Genomic DNA, 24,190 nt, shown 5'->3' on the forward strand with positions numbered 1-24,190 from the left:
AGCATTTCTAATAAAAACTTGGATTTAATTATGACTTCTGACCAAAACAATATATTTTTTCCAGGCGTTTGCTTACTGTCTCAAAGCTGTCTCCTTAGAGTATAAATAACTAAACTTTCTGGTAAAACCATGAGGTTTGCTGATATTAATTTTTTTTTTTTTTTCATAATATTGGTTCTGTAAAAGACAATGACCAGCTATTCCAGGCAAAGTGGAAGGCTGTGAGGTACAGATATACCTGAACTTAATCAAAATGTCTTTTCCCCATCATATGGCAATTTATGCAGAACCAGGCCTGCTGGAGACAGATGGGGTTCACCTGTCTGAAAGGGGAGAAAGGATTGTAGCAGGACTGATTGAGAGGGCTTAAAACTAGGTTTGAAGGGGGAAGAGAATAGCACCAGGCTCACTAGAGATGAGCCTGGGGGAGCATGCCAGTGTTGAGGGTGCAATCAATAGCCCACCTGAAATGCATGTACATGGCTGAACACATGGGTGCCAAACAGGAGGAGCTGGAAGCCATCGTGCAGCAGGAGAGTTATGATGTAGTTCCATTGCAGAAACATGGTGGGAACACTCACATGAATGGAGTGTGGCAATGGATGGTTGTAAGCTCTTCAGAAGGAACAGGTGAGGAAGGAGTGGTGTGGGGTGAGTCTGTACATTAGGGAGTGTTTCAGCTGTGTAGAGCTCAAGAACAGTTAAAGGTTGGCCAATATGACACACATCTACAAGAAGGGTCAGAAGAATGATCCAGGGAACTACTGGCCTCTCAGCCTGACCTTGGTGCTGGGGAAGGTTATGGGACAGATTATCTTAAGTGCAGTCACACATCACAAACAGTAAAACCATGGAATCAGGCCCAGCCACAATGGGTTAGGAAAGGCAGGTCCTGCCTAACCAAGCTGATCTCCTTTTACGACCAGGAGACCTGCCTAGTGGATGAGGGAGAGGCTGTGGGTGCTGTCTGCCTGGACTTCAGTAAAGCCTTTGATTCTGTTCCTACAGCATTCTCCAAAGCTGGCGGCCCACAGCTTGGACAGGTGCACTCTTCACTGAGCTCAGGACTGGCTGCATGGCTGGGTACAGGGAGGAGTTGTGGTTAATGTGCTACATCCAGCTGGCATCTGGTTACTAGTGGTTACTACAGTATTGAGGCCAGTTCTGTTTAATATTTTTATCCATGATCTGAATGAGGGGATTGAGTGCACCCTCACTAAGTTTGCAGACAGCACAGTGTCGGGCAGGAGTGTTGATCAACTGGAGAGCAGGAAGGCTCTGCAAAGGGATATGAACAAGCTGAATCAATGGGCCAACACCAGCTGAACGAGGTTTGACAAGACAAAGGGTTGAGTCCTGCACTTCAGTCACAACCCCATGTAGTGCTACAAACTTGGGAAAGAGCGGCTGGAAAGTTGTCCAGTGGAAAAGGACCTGGGAATGCTACTCAACAGCAGGCTGAACACAAGCCGGTAGTGTGCCCTGGTGGCCAAGACCACCAATGGCATCCTGGCCTGTGTCAGGAATAGCGTGGCCAGCAGGACAAGGGCATCAACCATCCCCCTGAACTTGGCATTGGTGAGGCCACATCTTAAGTCCTGGGTTCAGTTCTGGGCCCCTCACTACAAGAAGGTGCTGGAGTGTGTCCAGAGAAGGGCAACATTAATATTTATGTGATTCTGTGATTCTAAGATTCTGTGAAAGTGAATGAGAAAATATACTATAAAACCTATTTTCTTAGACAGAAAGCAAAACTTTATTTCTTGGAAGCCTTTGTCTACTTACACATTTTAATAATTATGAGAAACTCAGTTCACCTTCATGCTACTTTTTAAAATCTTGCTCTCAAACTAATTCAGGACCAATACCTTCAATTCTTGCAGCATCTGAAATTTATCCAGACATGACAATTCAGTATGACTAGTCTCCTGAGCAGTGCTTCCTGTCTATTCTTAATTTTTCCTCTTAACTTTTCAGCTCATAAATTTATGCCTGTCTAGGAAAGTGTGCATTATGTAATACTGAATTACCATTTTACACATGGTATTCCCCAATCAATTCTCCATGCTATGTGAAGTTTTACATAATTACAATTAATGCAGAAGATCCATAATGTGCTACACATTAGCAGGAACTATATATCTTTCACTTGGTGACTTGCACTAATAAACATCAGCTGCTATTATAATTTCAAAAAGGTAAAATCAGTCATGGCCTGCTTTCTGAAATGAATTGGCTTACTGCAGGAAGTAAAGCAATCAGGTTTTGACCATGTCTAAGATGAGTCTAATGTTTTCTCTGTGCAAAATTCAAAACAATAAAATAATGAATGCAGCAGCGAAAACAGCTTCTACCATTCTGTATTTATTTGACACATGCATATTTGAAAGGATTTAATGAAACCCTGACAAGTACACTTGTATCAGTCTAACCAAAACATTTTTTATTTTGTTTTGCAGATTTTGGCCATTGTGTCCATTCTGTTCATCGTCCTGTCCACTATTGCTTTGTCTCTTAACACACTGCCAGAGCTTCAAGAAATGGATGAATTTGGGCAGCCAAATGACAACCCTCAGCTAGCACACGTTGAAGCTGTGTGTATTGCTTGGTTTACCATGGAGTATCTTTTGCGTTTCCTGTCCTCACCAAATAAGTGGAAGTTCTTCAAAGGCCCATTAAATGTCATTGACTTGCTGGCTATCTTGCCATACTATGTCACCATTTTCCTCACAGAGTCCAATAAAAGTGTCCTGCAGTTCCAAAACGTCAGACGTGTGGTTCAGATATTTCGAATTATGAGGATCCTAAGGATTCTTAAGCTCGCCAGACATTCAACAGGCCTTCAGTCATTGGGCTTTACACTCAGGCGGAGTTACAATGAATTGGGTTTGTTGATACTATTTTTAGCCATGGGAATAATGATATTTTCAAGTCTTGTATTCTTTGCTGAAAAGGATGAGGATGCTACAAAATTCACAAGTATTCCTGCATCATTCTGGTGGGCAACAATCACTATGACAACTGTAGGATATGGTGACATTTATCCTAAGACCTTATTAGGTAAAATAGTTGGAGGACTTTGCTGTATTGCTGGAGTGCTAGTCATAGCCCTGCCCATACCAATTATTGTGAACAATTTCTCAGAGTTTTATAAGGAGCAGAAAAGACAGGAGAAGGCAATTAAGAGGAGAGAAGCACTTGAGCGAGCTAAAAGAAATGGCAGTATTGTCTCCATGAATCTGAAAGATGCCTTCGCTCGCAGTATGGAAATGATAGATGTAGCAGTAGATTCAGGAAAGCTTGGAGAGCCACTCAGTCCAAAGGAGACACCTGATGACAGCCATCTGTCCCCAAGCCGGTGGAAATGGGCCAGAAGGACAGTGTCTGAAACAAGCTCAAACAAATCTTACGAAAACAAGTACCAAGAAGTTAGTCAGCAAGACTCCCATGAGCAATTAAACAATGCTGCAGCATCCTCCAGCCCACAACACCTCAGTGCCCAAAAACTGGAGATGCTGTATAATGAAATTACTAAAGCTCAGTCTCAGCCTAATCTTAATGCTGGTTACCAAGACCAGTCAGCAAAGCCACCCAGGTATGAAGAAGAAATAGAAATGGAAGAAGTTATAGGTCAGAGAGATCCGTTGCCAGGTGGGCCTGCGGACGTCGTAATGGACATGAGAAGCACATCCAGTATCGACAGTTTTGCCAGTTGTGCAACTGACTTCACGGAAACAGAGAGGTCTCCCCTCTCTCTGTTTCCTGGCTCTCACTTGCAAATGAGATTTCCAACTGATACTGCTAACCTGGAAGAAAACCAAAGAGCAAGAAGTTCTCAGTTTATACCATTTGCAAAAGACAGAGGATTTTCTCCAACTGATGTCACCTTTGACTATAATCCAATCAACAGAGCTGTTATCAGTGATGGCAGTGGGTCCCAAACTGTTTCACATGGTCATTTTCATTTTGACGCTGCCATGGAAAGCCCCAAAAGCTCCCTGAAAGGTAGCAACCCATTAAAATCTAGATCCCTCAAAGTTAATTTTAAAGACAATAGAGGTGGCGCTCCACAAACTCCCCCAAGCACCGCCAGGCCACTGCCAGTGACAGCAGGAGCAGACTTCACACAGGCCACCCCTCAGCACATCAGCACCATTCTCCTAGAAGAAAATTCCCCCCAAGGTGAACGGCCTGTACTTGGTGCTGACGCATCTGCACTTGGTCAGGGACCTGCTAAAAAATCATCCCCTCTCTTTCCCAAACAAAAACTTTTCACTTTCCCTTCAAAAGAGAGGAGGAGCTTCACTGAAATAGACACTGGAGAAGAAGAAGAATTTATGGAGTTACATGGTGTGAAACAGGAGAAAAAACAGGATATCAAGACAAATTGCTGTGGGGATAAACACAGTGATGGCAACAATTTAACAGGGGAGCCACAGGTCACCTCTTCACCCAAAAGCATGAGCCACAACTGTACTCAAAACATTTACCATGCTGTGGGTGAGGTAAAGCCAGACAGTAACCAAGAAGGTCACAAAATGGAAAACCATTTATTTGCTCCAGAAATTCATTCAAGTCCAGGAGAAACTGCTTATTGTCCTACACGCGAAACTAGCATGTGACTAGTTACAGAAGCAATAAAAATACATTTTCTTAAAACACAGTTAGTAATGCCTATGAACTAAAACATGGAAAGCCTCAACAAAAGTGCATAAAATGTTATTTTTGCATGGCATGAAGAGTTGTTTAGTTTAAATACTGTTTAATTTTAAAAAAAGACTGCTTTTGTAACAAACTGAAAAAAACAGGGAAAAAATTACACAAGAATGGTGAATACAATAAAGAGAGCTTTATTAGGAGCCAGTGGTCTGCAACATCTGACATTTTTGATCCTTTCACTTATGATTGTAGACAGGTTTTGAATTCTGTTAACTTTTTTTTTTCCTCGGTTGCAATGAATTTTAGAATTTGCACATGAAAGGATGAAATGTCAATGCATGCATTCATAAGGATATGAAAAAAGGTGCTTTGAGCTTGCAAAATACATATACTTGTAAATAGTTTGGGGCTGGGGGGAAAGCTACTGTTAACAAGGACTTATGGAAAAAGCATTTCCTGGGATACAGGTACTTCCTTCACAGCGTGCTGCCTGGAGGTTTTGTACAGACTTATGTTGCAAAATTGCAACTTCTACTTAAAGCATCTCACGTATCTTGCTTTCTGTTAAAAAGCTCATGAGTATATCTGTTAATTAAGGACTACAGTATTTTAGTTTATCTGTGCTATAAATCATGATGGGTTTTTTTTTTTTTACTTGCAGAACTTCAGTTATTGCATTTGTCAGTTTAATTAATGATCCTACGAGGAAAAGCAAAGATTTAATGACCAGAACTTGAAGCATTTGATATTTTTATAGAAAGTTGCCAACATTTCATAACTGAGAAAAAAAAAAGTTCCACTTTAAAATTAAAAAATCATAGTTATTTTTGTGGCAATAGTGCCAAATGGCTATTCAGATATACCCAAACTTTTTCAACCTCATAAAATATACCTTGGTATTAAAAAAAATATTTCCCACACTCTTAGTTTTCCTTGATTTAACACAGTTTGCTTCTTCGATCTCTTACCTTTTGTTCTCCATGCAGTGCTCATACTTCAGTAATGGCAATGTTGTTGAAGCTGTTAAGGACATAAGAGACAAGGTTTCCAGGGGAAAGTGGTACCTTTTGTTATCATAAATCATATAGCTGGAGAAAAAATGGCTTCACATACACGTGATTTGCCTCAAGTCTTCCATGCCTCAAAGCTGATTTGTGTTTATCAGTTCAGTCATTTGGACTGACGAAGATATCACTTGACTCACCAACTTTTCCTCAACCCATCCTTCCATAGCTGTTCTGAAATGAAGTACAGGATTTCCACTATTCTTAAATAAGGGGAAATATCAGTCCTTCCACTGACAACTGCCAAAGCATCTTTCATTTCTCTCATTTCTCCAGCTTTGTAAAAGAAAGATGCTGAACCAAAGCCTTCATTACAAAGTACCCATCTACCCACTGTCTCGAAAAAGCTGTTTTTTATTTTATCCAAAATCCATAGCTTCTTATGCTATAAAATAATTTTTAAAAGATTGTAGATTGCTTTAATTCCCTAAGTCATAAAAAAGTTTATTTAATTAATGAATTCTAATCATAAGCGAATGTATGCAGTTACACAGACATGTCCTAAAAAAATCTAAAAAATGTTTTTGTTTTTGTGGGTTTTTTTGGGGAGTTTTTTGGTGGGGGTTTTTTTGGGTTTTTTGGTTTGGTTTGGTTTTGTTTTGGGGTTTTTTTTTTGTAAGACATAAAATTACTTTAGACCAATCCATGCATGGTTTGGAACAGCAGGCTTCTACCTACCATAGTGGAGCTAGGTTCATTTTTACTTGTGTAATATGTAACAACCAGGCACCTAATACATTTAGTGTAAAGGAACAAGCATTTTTGTTACAACATGGCCCTTTGCTTGAAATGGCTGGGCCAATGCCACAGACCTCACTCAAGCCTGGCACACAGAAAAAAGCAAGTTCAAAGAGCCCCAAAATATTGTTCCTGATGGCTGGGCCAAACAATGAGCACAGCACAACCATTTAGGTGGTTTTTTTTAAAAATTTTCTATATTTACATCTGTTTTCTTATTCCTGTACCAAGATAATATTGAGGTGTCTCTTCAGTTATTTGAATCACCAAGAATATAATGTCCTTTTTTTCAAACAATGTCTGGTCATTAATTCTCAAAATAAAAATGACTTTTTTTTTTTTGTCTTTAATTGCAGTTCATTCGAACTTGTTGCTGCATTCAGTTTTGTGTATTCTGTGTAACACTTTTCAATCATGTTGTGTCTCACTGTCCCCAAACTTAGCTCTTTAATATTTTATAGTAATTAATCTTCTATATTTATTTTTTAGTTTCTAGATATAAATGCCAGTCAATTTTTATATGCCTGAAGTGTTAGTTTGTATTTTCTATGTGCAGTTTTATGAAATCACATGGGCCTGTTCGATCTGCCTTTACATCCTAGTGAACTATTGAAGTCTAAATTAAGACCAATTGGGACCTGGTCTCACGCTCTGGATCCATAGAAAATTCCCGTTCAAGTCAATGATGTTGTTCTGGCAAGACTGAGGTCTGTGTCTTGTTCTTTCTATGTGCTTTTTCTCCCAGGTGACCCTTATGCTTTGGAAAAGCCCTTTAGACCTATGCCACTTGATGGACAGGGAGGAGCCCAGCCATAGGGAATGCATTGCACGAACAGAGATTTAATTCATTAAGGTCTCCTGAGCTAAACCTCATGCAATTCTGGCCTATTAAAATCACTGAAAATTTGAAAGGAGTAAAGTCAAGGCCTCAATCCTTTCACAAATGAATTTCTCCTGAAACCAATGGGAGTCTGGTGGAAAAAGGGACTGACTGAAATATAAATGAGAAGAACAATAGTCTCTCCCTCTTGATGAAAATCAACAGGAGTTTTAACTATATAAATCAGATGAAAGATCAGGCCCTTATTTGCTGCTGTATTTTAAATGTTTTCAGAGAAGCACATTTATTTTGAAAGCAAAAGAAATGCAATTCACTTTATTAACAGATGCTTTATTTTTGTTAAATACTGGAAGCAAAATGATTAAGCTTTAGAAGTGCTTTTGGTATAGTGTTGGTATCTACTTTTGACTGTGGTGAAAACTATTTCCAGAAGCACAGGTTTAGACATGTGGTTTTTCCAGTCTTTACTGCATATGCAGGATCCACCTCTGAATACCTAACTTGTATAATTTCTAATTAAAACATCCACTTGAGCAGTTGCAGGACTGGATCTAGCTTTCTATCCAGTACAGCAGGTATAAGAAGTGCAGGCCGGGATCACTTTGCTCACCGTGAGTTGATAAGCAGCAAATTATGCAAAATTACACAAGTATATTTTTCTGGTTTTCTAAAACTTTGAAGCCATTTGGGATTTATTACCTATTCACAACAGTAAGGGGAGAATGTGTCTGAGTTCTGGTGTCAGTCTCTAATGCCAGCTGTGCAATTTCAAAACAGCTTAAGGAGCCTTGGGAAAAGTGACTCCTTTATGCACCTGAAAGGGGTCTGACTCCTCGCATCACTGGAAAATGAAGAATGTTCGGGAGATAGCTTTGCAATTGATCTATTTTTTATATTTTTTACCAACTGCAGAATCCTGAATCAAACTTTTACTTCCTTTTCAATGATGAAACCAAATGCATATATTTAAAAATGTTCACAGAGTAATTAGAAGAGTTTTTGAGTAATAGTCACATTAATCCAAATCTGGGTGGGGGTGGGGGGGAATAATATATCGCACAAACTGCAAAGGAAGTTCCTATAGGAAAGCTGTTTACAGGGGAAGTATGTAATGTAAAGAATGTAACATGGTGTAGGAAGTTTTTGCACTATGGAATTTATATAAAATACACTTTTTAAAACGAAAACACAAAAGGCCTTTTAATGCTACATTGTATAGAATATAGAAGCCTCTGTGCTAATGCAGCAATCTAATGCACTGTGTCCTCACTTCACAATTGGTCTCAAAATTCAAACATCAGTGATGTTAGAGAGGTGATATCTGATCTAACAGTAGAGCAACAGACATGAAGAGCCTTTTAGCACACTATTATGTAACCCAAAATGTGTACAGACAGTTCTATGTTTGCCTATAACATTCGTAAATCAAAATAACAATTGGCTTCATGAGTTATTTCCTAACAGGTAATACTGGGCACTTTATTAGTACTCCTTGAAAAACAATGAGTTCTTTTAAAAGTAGACCTCTTCCTCTACATGTTGACTGAGCTTCTGTTTCCTTCAAGGTTTACCATCAAGTTATTTAATTAACTGCTTCAACCTCAGCTGTAAAGTGCAGTCCAATAGAAAAGACGGTTTTCTTCTTGAAGCTCTGTTGAAATACAGTCAGACTGGTAAAAATATCCAAGGTTTAACTGATTGGCTTTTTGATTCAAATGATTTTTTAATCACTTGGATAGAAAATACATATTTTGATCATGTAAACACATATTAGAAGCAAAATAATGCAACAAATATGCCTCTTTTTTTTTTTTCAAAGTAGTCAGCACAGATCAAGCAAGAAATGCTAATACAACAAAGGGGGAAAGAAGGGCAGAAAACTGTAAGTACACAAGACATGTTTCAGTGTACCATATAAAAAGGGACATAATAAAACAAATGCAAAAGAATCCTTGTTCACACTAAATTAGGTAAAAATGCCAGTAGCAAAAGATTTAATTCCACTACTTCTCCACTGTAAATTTTAACCTAGAACCAACAGGTTCAGTGATGCTCTTACCCACTGGCCTGCCATATGAATATCTGATCTGAAATCATTTTTCAGAAGATTTTCCTGAAAATAAGGTATCATGTGGTGGTGTCTTAACTGATCTTTGGATCTCTTCCCATTTCCCTCCCAATATCAACCTTCTCTCCTTCTTGGGAGCAGTCAGAAGGCCACCCACCCAACAAGATGGTAGGAGTGTCTTGTTTGTCAGGAAAGTGTTTTGGTAGTGTGGTACAAATGGGCAGATGCTGCATTTGAACCAAGGAACAAGAACTGAGTGTCACTTCTCCCTATTTTCTAGTTGTAAAGTGCTCTGAATTCTGCAGTGTCTCTACAGTGTACCCATCGTCCAGGCAAGAGCTTCCAGTGTTCTTGCAAGAACTTTTTTAAAAGTTGTTACCTGGTAAATGCTATTAAGAGAGCCATCAATCTAAGTGTGAATATTTGTCTTTTGTCCAGCTTGGTTTTATTAGTGGTACTCAGCTTTAATTCCAGCTGAAATGCTTTCTAAAACAGATCACGTTTCTGGGAGCCAAACCCTTTGCAGGTCCTCTGTCAGTTTCCTTAACAAAGGAAGGTTAGGTAAATGGCAGGCAAAAATGAAAGAAAAAATTTTGCTTACATTGTGTGACGGTTTCTTGTTCAGTGATCATACACCATGGGACGTCTGCAAGTAGAGTAATATACTTGTTCCAGGTTTAAACAGTATTTTTTAAAAAAACTGAGTTATGATATTTAGAAAGTATTACCCTTTAGTAAAATGGAGATTTCCACCAAAACAGCAGTGATACTTTATAATCCTATATTATTATTGATTGATGTTTAGTTTTCCTTCGTGACACCTAATGCAGATCCTGATGAATACCACTGTGGAAGAAAGAAGTAGCACACAAATATTACTGCTCTTTTTACACAAAAGTAACTAAAAAACATGGCATTAGCTAACATTTAATCCAAAAAAGATTATTATCCTAATTATATCTATAAACTAAACAGAATGGTGACCTGTCCTTACCTTAGTCATTGACTGTAGTCCTGTGATTAACATAAATCACGAATCTAGGAGTAGTTTATGTAATTAATTTCATTTGGGTAATTTTTTAACTCAAATAACTATTTAAATACATATTTAGCATCAGCAGGAATAATGTACAGAAAATCAGGAGACATGAATCTCTCAGCTACCCCCACTTCTCATGCTTTGATTCACAAAACCAAGCAATCCTGCACCATGCAAATTGGACTACTTTAGGTGAGGCTAAACCATAAGACTTCTTCCATAAGGGCACCAGCTGTGCTGCAGGCAGGAAAAAGCACTGAGCCTCTGGTACCAAGATGAGAGCTAGTCCAAAAATTGTACCCTGATAGTGTCAAAGGTCAACACAATCTGCTGTCCTCAACAAATCTCCTGGTATTGTGTGACTTGCTAATGTAGACCAAAATCTCTACATGGCTACTGTCTTCAGCCAATGTAGCTCCTGGCCAAAACACTTATTCAAGCAAATTTTTGCCATTTTCATCAGTGGTATTGCATAAAAAAGCAGTATGTAGCCAAAGATTAAATTGTTCCCAGTGCGTTCCCCAAGTTAACCCACATAAAATCAATTAAACAATAAATTCCTGATAACCTTTGGATAGTTGTGTTTTGTAATTTGGACCAAACTCTATATACTGCGTATTTCTATAGTCAGTTTACTCTAAAGTTGGTGTTACATTTGATGAAGACAGTACAGATAACACTAGACTTACTCCAAAATCAGTGGAATGATTAAACTGATTACAAGTAGCTTTATTTCACTTAACAGTAACCCTTATTTTGTACTGGTGTGAATAAAAGCAAATTGCTGTGCATTGATGGAGGATCAGAAGCCCAGTTGGAGTATTTTATGCTGATTTGTCATGTCTAGATATCATCCTGTTTGGAACAGCACCCTGAAATTTATTTAAATTGAGGAACCAGTAGGGTTTTGGTTGTGTGCTTTGTTGCTCTGATGTCTGGGACATACCTTGTACAGTAATGCAAGGAACAAAAAAAGCCCATTCCTTATCCTTTTAACCATTTCAAGGTGGAGGACATAAGTCTTGCAGTGATATTTTTGCTCTAAGTTTTGCTCAGATAGCATCTCTCTATGAAGGTTCAGAATACAAAACATTTATGCCTGTTCTTGAAGTCCTTAAGCAGAACACCAGTGGGAATTCTGCCTGTATAAAACTGAAGGATGGAGCAATATATTATAGTGTTAGGCAAAAGGAACAGTTTCTAACACATTACAAAATACATTTAAATAATAAAAAAAAAAAAACCTACTGTTGGGGACAATCTAGGATGCAGAGTTCTGGATTTATATGTCTAAATTATCTGAGTTCTGCAGAGTTTTACCTGTACAACTCTTTCAAAAATCAAAGGAGCCATGCTGATAAGCTGAAACATGAAGGGATTAGTGTTCAAAGAATCTGAGCATTGAATACATAGCCTATTGCTTTAAGATCACTGTAAATATCAAATATGTACTAATTCATGTTTCTATGTTATTACTGTGTTAGTTTCATAGATACAGTAGCATGACTATTATTAGTTTTATGGAGTTTAATGAACTTTACTTTGTATTCCTCTGTGAATGCTCTGAATGCTGCAAACAAAAAAAAGCACAACAGTATTTTTTCAAGTTCTCTTGGGGCAATAGCAGTGTCTTCACTATTGTTCAGTTTTACAGATTTAGCAACATTTCATCATACATTGCTCTATTAATAACGTATCTTTCTTTAAAAGTACTGTCACTAGAAGATAAAAGTAAATGTGATAAGTCTTGTCTAATCTCATTCATCTGCCTTTACAAAATGCCCCAGACATTTCATGGGAGAATATGCTGCTTTTGCTTCATGCATTGTTTGTATTTGGGGGTGGGGCAGGGGAATAATAGGGCATTTTGCAATGGTAATTGCATCAAACATGCTTTTTTTTCATTATTATTGTATTTGTTAGAAACATTTTGATTTAGTTTCTTTCTGTAGATAAAACTTTGACAATAGATTTATTTTTTCAACTAACCATTTGATTTCATTAGACTAATAACTTCTCACATTTAGTGGTATTCGTATCAATGTTTCCATATCAGCTGCATTTTAATGTCATAAAAAAGGAAATGTGATTATTATTTTTGTCATACTAGATTTTGCTGATCAACTAAGTATTTCTGCACCAATCTACATATTAATATGCATGTTGTAGTCTGTACAATTGTTCAACATCAAAATATCTGTTTAATTTATGTCAAATGTCTTTAAAATAAATGCATTGTTCTCCATTTCAGTCTGGTAGAATAAGCAGGATAGTAAATAAATGTGTAAATGAATCATCTGTGTCTCATTTCAGTTCTCTTCATGAAACCACTTTACATTGAACATTGCATATATACCAGAACAATAATCCATACTGTCTTTAGGTGTCATTACAGGATTATACAGGAATCTCTGACAGACAATGTGTACAGAAATAAATCACCTGGCTATGCAAATAAAGTCAGAATCCATTCCTTTTTTTTAAAAAAAAAAAAAGATGATTGTAGTGATTCTAAGCCTTTTTCTTCCCTCTCTGTTCAGAATTACTGGTAATTACTACTCACACTGTCATAGATACAAAGCCTCAAATGACTTTACAAGGGTGAGTAAACAGTACTGCAGGATGGAAAGCAGAAGCATGGAAAGATTTAGCACCCTTTTTTTGCCTAGTCAAACCTAGGTACCTCAGCCTAATATTCAGGAGTAGCAGATAAACCAATCTCTTGTCCACCTTCAAACTCTTAAGAGAAAATTTAGGTTACAATGGAAATTATTTTACTCCTTTAAGATGAGTAATGAAAATAACAATTTTTTTTACAGGCAAATTTTTGCTGCAAATCCACCTATAATAGAACAACATTACCATTTGGAAATTTAGGACTATAATTCCCTCACCTTCAAATTAGAAAGCTGTTCTTAAAGTCAACATCTGAACAGCACTGCAGTGAAGCAAAAATGGAAGTCCAAGTTCATATCTTTGATAAGAGTATAGAGACACTTTATTTTCCCAACCTCACTGTGCTATACATCTCTTGATACACCATTCACTGTACTTCAGAACTTCTACCCTTTCAGCTTTTAATCTAAGGGTTCCCTCTGTGCAGCACTCTACATAATATAAATTTGCTCCATCTTTCTATTTTACCTCAAACACATTCCCAACTTCCTTTTCCCTTTAAAAGAAAAAAATACACATCCTTCTTATTGCTTCTCCAGATCTCTTCTTCGTGGCATTCATGTGAGTAATTGCATTTTAAGGAAAGGTTTTGGGGGATTATATATTATTTAATAATCAAGCAGCCCACACATCTAATCATGGTACCCAAGAGTATTTGCAAAACTGCAGTTCTACATGCACATTCCAGCTACCACATGGTTCCATCCTGCAGCAAGACCTGGGCCTCTTCAGATTTTGATTGTGCAGCAAAGTCAAGAGACCAAGATACACTACTGTACTTCCTAGCTCAACATCTCTTCAGTCATGCCAGGAGCATAGGAAAGCTTTCTGTTCTAACCATTTCTTCTTTTCCCATCTTCTCCTCTCCCTCTACTTTTTATTGTGGAGCACATTTAAAAAAAAAAATCAAGTACCCCTGTATCTCATCCCAGATCCAAAGCAGCCTAAGACAGGAACTGACTCGATGCTAGTGAGAAAACAAAATATAGAAAATCTCCACTATCTTATCGGCACAATTTGACCTATGGCTGAACGCAAATGAAGCTAGAAAGCAGGAAAACTATTTTATGATAACCTTCAAGTGTGATATGTGGTTGGGATTTGGTCCTAATGAAAGTATTCTTGGCAGACCAGGAATAGAGCAGGTCAATAGAGATGATACTGACAAAATACTGAGATAGCATTAGGTTAGCACAAAAAGTATCGCACCATAACCTATTCAGAGGAAAAATAAAATCCCTAGCAACCTAAATTTTCAGGATATCATGTTAAAACTTAATTTACTGTATAGGCTTAAACTATGTTTCTGCTGGCTCTCCGAATGCAAATTTTCATTGAGTGAAAAAGACACACTATTAATCAGATGATGAGGAAAAACTATCTGCAGTTTTGTTAGCTAACATCAGGGAGCCCAGAGGGAATAAGAGTTTACTTAATGCTGTCAAAAAAGCATTTCTGGTCTTAAAAAGTACTTAATAATGTTGAGCTACCATAACTATAAAATATGTCTTATTTGCAGAAAGTAAAGACATATGAAGCATTGGGCATAAGAAGGAATGGTGCCATTCAATAAGATTTTTACATTATTAGTAGTAAGTTTGATTTGTTTTTCTCACCATTCATTCTCATGCATTCTACAGATTATCATCTTCCCCACACTGGAAATCAGTGCAGCAACAATTTATTGTGAATCACTGCTAAATTACAATTTAGGTATTCCTACTCTAAAACTTTCAGGTTGAGTTATGTTGTCATTCACTCGTATTGAAACTACTAATGAAACTACTGCTTTACTTTGCAAAAGACATCTATTTTTATGATTTGTTCTCTTTATGTTGCATTTTTCAAATGGCAATTTGCCATTTTTCTTCAAATATCTTCCCATGACAGTTTGTTTCTACTAGATGGCAAGAGGCGAGCTGTCGGCTGTCAAGAGTACATTATTCATATCCATGCTAGGAAAGCTAAAAAAGCTTCTTCAGATATTTTTGCAATTTAGTGCATTCATTATGGAAAAGAGCTTAAAGTTAACTTTAGTCCAGTTAGACTCTGGATAATCCACACTTAAAAGAGCCATTCTGCCCCAACTGCAGGAAGTATTCCTAACTTATTAAACGCTGAGGCATTCAATGATCAAAACCACAGATCCATAAAGAAGTAGAATTAATTTGCTCAGCCACTCAAAAAACTGTCAGTATTTACCACTTTTCTGGTTTAATTTCTTACTGGTTTTGATTTAACAATTTCATTATAATATATTCAGAGGCTGGCATAATTGTACCTTCTTAGAAAGGAGCTGGGTTTTCAGTTCTTCACTTCTTTAGCAGGATGGTAACAGAAAGATGCCTGTGACTCATCTTCTAGTGGCAAGTCTGCTGACCACTTGAGCACTTGCATATATATATATATATACATATATATATATATACACACACGTATATAAAACACCCCCCACACACAGAGCACATATGGAATGTGGCACTCTCTTAGCACCCTAGTCTGCAAACCAAAACTCTGCAATACTTTGCTACAATCTAGAGAGATTTCTCAGTTCACCGAGGCACAGCAGAAAAATCGCATGGTTCTCACAACTCTAATTCATACTCGAAACAAAATAAGTCACATATCCAGGACATAATTTTCCATTCACACAGAAAAATTGAAGTGTTGACACCTCTACATCACTGGGATTGTTACAAGGCTTATATATCTAGAAGTAAAATAAAGCATACATAGACTGGAATAATTTCATTCTAGTATGAACACTTATACCTCCAAAATATCATTCTAGTATGAACAGTTACATGTCCAAAAGAAGTTTCTTACAGCAACAACGATGTAACTACTAGTTTAATTATCAGCCACTCCTGCTTGTCTGACCACCCTTCTCATCAGAAGCACATAAGCAAATCCTGTTTAACAACTTCAAGCAGGTTTCACGTTTACCTTGCATGATGAGAGAAAACCTCCAACTTTTCTATTAAATATTTCAAAACTAAGTGAAAAGCTACTCATGTTTCTTGGAGAGGACAAAATAAGTTTCCCAGTAATCAAAAGAAAGACTTTAGTACATACAGAAAGAAAATCAATTTTACAGTGTTAAAAAATAACAGAAAAGAGTAGCTACTGTTTTTCATGTCTGAGATCTCATTCTCACCCACAAAAATGAATAAAGAAGAAACAGATTTAAACAGGCACCACTGCATAAATATTCCACTAACTCTGCTTTCTGTGAGTACAGCTTCACTTCAGTGTTTCTCCTCAGTTAACAATGAAATTGATTTTTCTATAATCAGCATGTTTTGTTTCCTTGGAATTTCTAGTCATGACTTCTGCAGAATTAAAACTGGGGGACTGTCAGCAATTTATCTAGAGCTCAGAATGAATAAAATTGTAATTCCATGAGTGTACTGATGTTGCAAATTGATTTGACATTCATTGTGATGAGTGATCAACTTTGCTGTTGTGCATGTGTTCAGAGGTATTGTCTGCCACAATAGCTATTTACATTGAGTTTAGAAATATTACAAAATCTACCAACCTCCCATTTTTAAACAACAGTAAATTATTTTCTCTTCATTTGGAAGCTTGGGTTGAAAACAGCACCAGATTCAGTTTCACCCATTCAAATGAATCTCATATTTCCTGGTATTAGCTACAACTGATCTTCTCTGACACTTCTACAGATACACAATGAAGTATGTCTCTCTCTAATATTTTCACAGTATTTAACATTGTTCCAAGTTCATTCTCTTTATTCCAGGTTGCTAAACACATTCAGTGCTCAGTTAATCAGTAGAGCCAGAGAATCGTATTTCCAAGACCTTATTTTCACAGTGGGAACAGTTGCAAAGCTGTTAGTTCCTAGTGTCTGGCATATTTAGCAAAATGAACAAACGCATAAATAAATTATTACTTCTAAACAAGCAGAGTTTCTGAGAGGTCTCTAATGATCATTTCATAGAAACATGGTTACCTAAGCTGCAATTGTGTATCTCAGGTATAATTCCACAGAAAACAGTGCCAAATGTCAGTCACTGCTCATTATACCCGAGATGTCAGTATTTGGCCAGTAACTTAGGGACTCTTTCTGTGTGTTTTGTCAGAAAATCTTCATTTATATAAAAGATAATCTGTAAACATAATTTAAACTTACTAAGGTCTGTAAACACTAGAGATTTGTTTAATTTACTTAAATGCATTGACTGAACAGAAGGCTGGAATGCCTCTCCTATGAAGACAGGCTGGGATAGTGGGAGTTTTTCAGCCTGGAGAAGAGAAGGCTCAAAAGAAACCTTATAGAAGACATCAAGTACCTAACGTGCCTACCAGAGACCTGGAGAGGGGCTTTTCCCAAGGGCATATAGTGACAGGACAACGGGGAATGGAGGTAAGCTGAAGGAGGGCTGGTTTAGACTAGACATTAGGAAGAAATTCTTTACTCTGAGTGTCATGAGGCACTGGAACAGGTTGCCCAGAGAAGCTGTGGACTCCTCATCCCTGGAGTCGTCCAAGATGGATGGGACTTTGAGAAACCTGTCCTAGTTGATGATGCTGCTACACATCACATGGGGTTGCAACTAGATGTTCTTTAAGGTCCCTTCCAATCCAAGCCATTCTATGATTCTGTGATCTTAGCCAAGGAGAATTCCATAAAACTTCATCAGGAGTTTTGCACAGGGGCTATAAGAGCACACCCCTGGTTAAAACAAGAGACATCAAGAAAAAACAAAATGTGAGAACTGTTTGCTTCTTGTAGCAAGCAAGGTGGGCCACAGTCAGTGCTACACATCATTCCAATTTACCATTCTACTTTCTAGGGGGAGTCCCAGACACTAGGGCAACACAATTTGACATTCAGTGATGTGAATGTGCCGATGAACATAGCTGTTGATAATGCAGCAACTGTATCTAAGTCTTGAACTCAAGTCTCATATGTAGTTCTTCAACTGGGATGGAATAAAATACCCATCAGTTCCTTTTCAATGTATGAATTAATCTCAACAAAGGGGAGGACACCCTGCTGAGTTCATAATATTGAATACTGTAATACATTTGTCTCTAAAACTGCATTACATTAACTGAGAATAATGCAGCCTTTATTCTTTCATGCATATATTAGCTTAATGAGCCATTAAAGTGTCTAGTATTTAAAGCATACAAAAAGATCTATAGTTTAAGCTTCAGAAGTCATCCAAATATCTTACAAGTGCCAATAGTACTCTCAACAGGAGAAATGTAGCCTTTCACTTATTTTTAAATTGCTCTTTCATTTTATTCCATAAAATGCATTTATTTACAAGAAGGCAATTGAAATCTTTAATACTGAATCAAATAATCTAAGTTAGAAACAGAAAAATGGGAACATATATGTTTGATAATACCCTGCTCCTAATCAAGTTCCAGGAAATCAGAATCATTTTCTCTATGACTTTCTCTAGACAATCAAAAAATTCTTCCCTTCCCACTTATCAGTGTTGCATAAGGAAATCTGTCCCCTTGGAAGAAACAATATCCACAAAGGAGCCATGTGCTTTGGCAGAGACCTCCAGATCTCCCAGAGAGGCTGCTGAAATACAGAAAAGTTGGGTTTAGACCTCACCATGGGAATTCCCCAGCACTCACACGGCCTGTGAATGTGACAAGGGAGTCATTGTTTCAGCCTCGCCACTTTTGTAAAGTCCAAACTTTTGTGTTTGAAACCACAGCAGATGCATGCCCAGAGGATCAAGGAAAGACAGAACAGTCTCAAATCTACAATTATTTTCTAATGCAGACCAGCCTCACCCATGTCTTCTTGCCTTGTCAGAAGCTTACTGTATCTAATTGCTTCTGTATTATTGGCTCAGGAACAACACTCATAAATCTGTGAAATGTCTACATGGTATTGTCCTTGCACAATCTTGGCATACTTGTAACTAAAATCCTTCACCAAATGGAAATTTACTGCCAGTAGTTTCTAGGCAGATGTGATTTTCCAAAATCTGTTGTTTTAGTCAGTATTCTATCAGAAGTCTGGTCAGTCCTGTATTTCTATATATGATGAATAATTTCAGTAGTATTATTTTAAAAGAAATTTTGAGTTCTGTTACTTTGATTTTTCCATCATTTTGTATCTCGTAACTATTGGCATTGACTAATATGAAAAGGTAATTACAGCAAAGCAGCATTTTAGCTGATTACACATATATTAAGAGTATTTAACAATTTCCTTCCCTTTTGTTCCAAAGTAGCTGCATATAATATTATATAACCTCTATTATAACTAAATATATGTTTCATAGTTGTGAGAATTTTAATATATGTCATTCTAAAGTCTGCTGGTTCAATTTGTCTGATGACACAGCACTACTAGCAAGATTTTTAAAAAAAAAAAAAACTTGTGCTGTCATACTTAGGAGGAGCTACAATTTGCAAGCCAAGAAGTAGCTCTGTCATGCAACAAAAGACTGTAATACAACACACCTGGAAAAAGCTTAGCAGCCTTGAAAGTGTGCCTTTTAGGCAGAAAAGACAGCTAAAGGGCTAAACTGGACTAAAAATGCAAAAATTTTTATAAGGGACCTTGGAGTTTTCAATGCATGACTTCTTTTTTCCACCTTCCTAGCTTCTCTGGTAAGTACTTTTTAATAGGGTTCTTGATTCTACTTGAGGCAAGATGAAAATAACAGAAGACCAATTCATGCAGATAGGTAAAAGGAAGCCTTCAGAACAAGGAAATGAAACCACTGCAATTTGTAGTGTTTGTGGGGGGAAAAAAAACAATGGAGAATGTTTAGGGGGGGACTGAAACGCTGAGATACTAGAATGTATTCCAAAACTCATTTGCGGCAACAGTGCAAAACAGTGATAAGTGATGTAAACAGTAGTAAGAAATTACATGGTATCTCAACATATTTTCCAAGATGATACATATGAAAACTTACTTAATCTAACACTGTTGCAGACAAAATATTTATGCCTGCTGAAGAAGCTCTGCATTCCAACACAGGGTTCTGTCAGGCCTATTTAAAGTCAAGATCAGACTACCCATATGCTATACTCATACCCTTCACTTCCCCTTATCTATTTTCTTCTTAAGTCCAGAAGAGAATTGTTAAAAAATTAGTTTATGCAATGTTAATAGTTAATACTCACTTGATAAGCATTCAAAAGCTTTATTGTCAGTAGGCACAGGCAGAGAGAGCACATGTATACATATCCATACATATATATTCACACACATACATATACACAGCTGGCCACACATGCTATGGAATGGTTTGGGTTGGAAAGAACCTTAAAGATCATCTACTTCCAACATCCTGTGCTGGTCCACTGCAAGACAGCAGTGTGGTGCCATCCTGCCCATGCCTGCACCAGCTGCTGTTGATAAGGGCTGCTGGGGGACAAGGGTGGGGCAGGTGAGTGCTCCCCTCACCCCGGTGAGATGATAGGGTAGCCAGAGTGACAGGCAGGAGTGGCATTCTCTGCCAGCCTGTGCCACAGCTGGGAGGCTGATCTCAGAACTGGCCTGTCACAGAATCACAGAATATTCTGTCTTGTAAGGAACGCACAAGGACCATCAAGTCCAATTCCTGGCCTTGGACAAGACAGCCCCAAGAACATCACCACGTGCATGACACCACTGTCCAAATTCTTCTTGAACTTTGTCAGGCTTGGTGCTGTGACCATTTCCATGAGAAGTCCATTTCAGTACCCAGCCAACCTTTAGGTGAAGAACTTTTTTCTACTACCAAACCTAAACCTGCCCGGACACAGCTTCAGGTCATTCCCTCAGGTCCTGTCACTGTCACCACACAGAGATCAGTGTCTGCCCCTCCACTTCCCCTCACAAGGGAGTTGTAGACTGAAGTGAGATCTCCCCTCAGTCTCCTCCAGGCTGAACAGACCAAGTGACCTCAGTCACTCCACATATGGCTTCCCCTCAAGGCCCTTGACCATTTTAATTGTTCTACTTTGGACACTCTTTAATAGTTTAATATATTTTTTATATTCAGGAGCTCAGTGCTGCACACACGACTCAAGATGAGGCCGCCCCAGTGCAGAACAGAGCAGGACAATCCCTCCCTTGCCCAGCTGGTGATGCTGTGCCTGATGCACCCCAGGACACAGCTGGCCCTCCTGGCTGCCAGGGCTCTGCTAACTCAGATTCAACTATCAGTAAGGACCCACACCCTTTTTTGTGGCACTGCCTTCCAGATTCCCATTCTCCAATCTGCACACACAATCAGGGTTGCTGAGTCCAAGGCACAGAACCCAGGACCTCCCAGTACACTTCTTTTCACTAGAAATTAGAAGAAGAAGTTACAGAGAAAAAAAAAATTAGTTCCCATGTCTTACAATGACAAAAATATTTCGAAGCTTTGTGGCAACATCAAGAGTCAGAATCAGGACCCTTTAGAAGAATTTCATGCTGTTTCCATGGAAAGAACACATTGTTGTCTTGAAACAGGCTCTTTCATCCAGTGAGCAAGGGTATTATCCATAGTCACAGTGGAGATTATGTCTAGTTTCCTTCATATTGTAAAAGAATTTTCTTTCTTCTAGCCTTTGTTCGGTAGTTGCTGCAATCTTTGACCCATGAAAAATAATTTTTCCATTTGGGAGAAGTACATCAACGTTAGGATAAACTGATGTCAAGTATCACAGATAACTTAACATTGCAATTTCTTTCTTCATTGCCTAACAAGAAAAACAGACAAATTAGGAGTCACAGTGTGAACGCAAGCAAGAGAACCTTGTTTGCTTCTTCATCGAAAGAATCAAGAGTCTGTTGATACATACAATTGTTAGTAATTTTTATCCAATACATGTGCTATCACATCTTTCTAGAGCCATTAGCTTCAGACAAATCCTTAGGCACCCAAACTGCAGAGTAGGCTAGAGAGACTGGAGGAATCTGTATTATGGAACTATGGACCTTTATCAATGATGGTTTCAAAAAGGAGAAAAGAAGCAGTTCCCAAAGAGCCACAACTAAAAGCTGGAACTGTTCTTTTCTGTATTCTGATTAAGTACTTGTTAAAGTCTCTCCATACAGCAGAGGTTGCTCCTGACCAACTCATGCAGGAACTCTGAAGAGGAGATGTTTTTCAGTTAAGGTAGAAGTAGAAAACAAACCAAAAAATCAAATCCAGTCACAAAAGCTCAAAAGCACTGAGTTAACATAAACAGGTTCCACTTCATACTAAACCACATGACTTTGCTAGATGAGAGAAGGGTGGATGCATTTCTCAGGAATGGCTGCACAATCAGACCAGAGTCTATTTTAATTCTTTATCAGCTGTGGAAGAAGAGATTGAGATGACCAGGGCCAAAGAGAATAGGCTTGCTCATTTTTTTCAAAGCAGACTGAGAGGCATAAAGAATTTTATCTGTTCTCAGGCACAAGCATCTGAAAGACAAATGGATTCAAGGGCCTTGAAGCTGAAGATTGAATATCCAACCTATCTTAATGAACTCAATACTGGGAATGCACAACTGGGAGCATGGGTGCCTGTAGAAGATTCCTGACTAGCTCTCTCTTAGAGGCAAAGATTAGAGAATTTGACTCATTAGCAAGTTGTCATAGGCAGAAAACTCTCCATTTGACAAACTAGCTTAGGCCATGCGAGTTGAGAAAGTCTGGTGAGACTAGAAAAATTCTTGTTATGCTTCATACTTAATTTATTTTCAAGAATGGAATGACTACTATACAAGCATTACCATGTGTGCCTGCCTGCAAGGGGAGAAAGAGGAAGTGACACACTGAGAAATGCACCCTCCTTTCATAGCCTGAAAGGCTTCTGGAGAAGACTGTTGACAGACTGAGGTTAACTGGTTTGAGAGGCCTGAGTGGGTGGACCCCTTGTCTTCAAGCCTTTTCCTGCTGAAACTGCCAACAATTATGCTACATACAACAATGGTTTTGTAATATGGACAAATGTTTTCCAGACTGAAATAAAAGTCTTGTGAAACAGGCAACTGAGCTGCAAAGAGTCATGCCAAATAAGTGTGATGTTCACAGTGCACACATACATATACAGTAGTTTCACGATTACAAGCCGCACCGTTTTGACTAAAATTTTGCTCCCACACCGGAAATGCAGCTTAAACTCAGGAGCGGCTAATATGTGAATAATTTTCTGACATTTCCAACCCCGGAAGTGCAAACCGAGGTGCCGAGTCGAGCAACCTGCCAGTAAAACCCGGCATTTCACGACTGTTACAAGTTGGTTACTCTGTTGTGCGGCGGGTGGAGCTGGGCTCTGTGCAGGCAGCGCGGCGGGGGGAAGGCAGAGGAGTTCCCTCCTTCAGGCAGCGGAGCCTGGGGAAGAGACGGGGGGCTCCCTCCTGCTGGCCCCGCGGCCCGGGGGGAGGCGGGGGGCTCCCGTCCCTGCCTGCCGCTGCTGTGGGTGCCAGCGGGCTCCATCCCTGCCTCCCACCACCGCCGCGGGTGCCGGCGGGCTCCGTGCCCCCTTGCCACCGCAGGGCAGCGCCAGGCCGGGGTGAGCGAGCCCAGCAGCGGCCAGCCCGGAGCGGCCCCGCCAAGCAGCAGCACCGAGCTGGGCCACCTGGCCCTGTCATCAGCCCCGAGTGGGCCGAGCCCTCACAGCTCGAGTTGAGCCAGTAAACCCCGCCGTGCCACGATTCTGTTACTATTTGGCAACTTTGTTGCACACGAGTCCTCACTGCGAACGACAGAGAGGCTTATAATTGGGTGCAGCTTATTTATGGACAAAGAACGAAATGTTGCCGACACCCAGAGATGCGGCTTATAGTCAGTGCGGCTTGTAATCGTGAAATTACTGTACATAACATGCACACACATGGATAATAGCATGCGACAGAAAGGGCTACAAGACAAAGAATTTACCTTCACTAATTCAGTTTTGTCATCATCTTCCCGATGTTGGTAAATGCACTGGCTAAGAAGAGCATATAGTCTTTCCATGCGAGATACACTGAAATTCTCTGTTGCCGCAATGACTGAATCCAGCACTTGCTGAAGCAAAAAAAATGCAAACTACAATTCAGAATAGCACAAGATACATCCTACTTTCTTATACTGTTATATAGAAGTAGCACTTCAGAAAAACGATGAAATATCTCAAAATATTTAA

General features: G+C 38.8%; 1 protein-coding gene across 1 annotated transcript in view; it reads left to right on the forward strand.

The window, feature by feature from the left end:
* The window catches only part of KCNB2 (potassium voltage-gated channel subfamily B member 2), a 188,997-nt gene extending 176,109 nt beyond the window's left edge, over positions 1-12,888 (forward strand). The window contains exon 3 of the mRNA XM_033066600.2: positions 2,460-12,888. Coding sequence (XP_032922491.1) covers positions 2,460-4,622 — 2,163 coding nt within the window. The 3' untranslated portion in view covers positions 4,623-12,888. The remainder of the gene's footprint in view (positions 1-2,459) is intronic.
* The last annotated feature ends 11,302 nt before the right edge of the window (positions 12,889-24,190 follow it).

Source organism: Catharus ustulatus, chromosome 1 (assembly GCF_009819885.2).
Source record: "Catharus ustulatus isolate bCatUst1 chromosome 1, bCatUst1.pri.v2, whole genome shotgun sequence".
Lineage (NCBI taxonomy): Eukaryota > Metazoa > Chordata > Aves > Passeriformes > Turdidae > Catharus > Catharus ustulatus.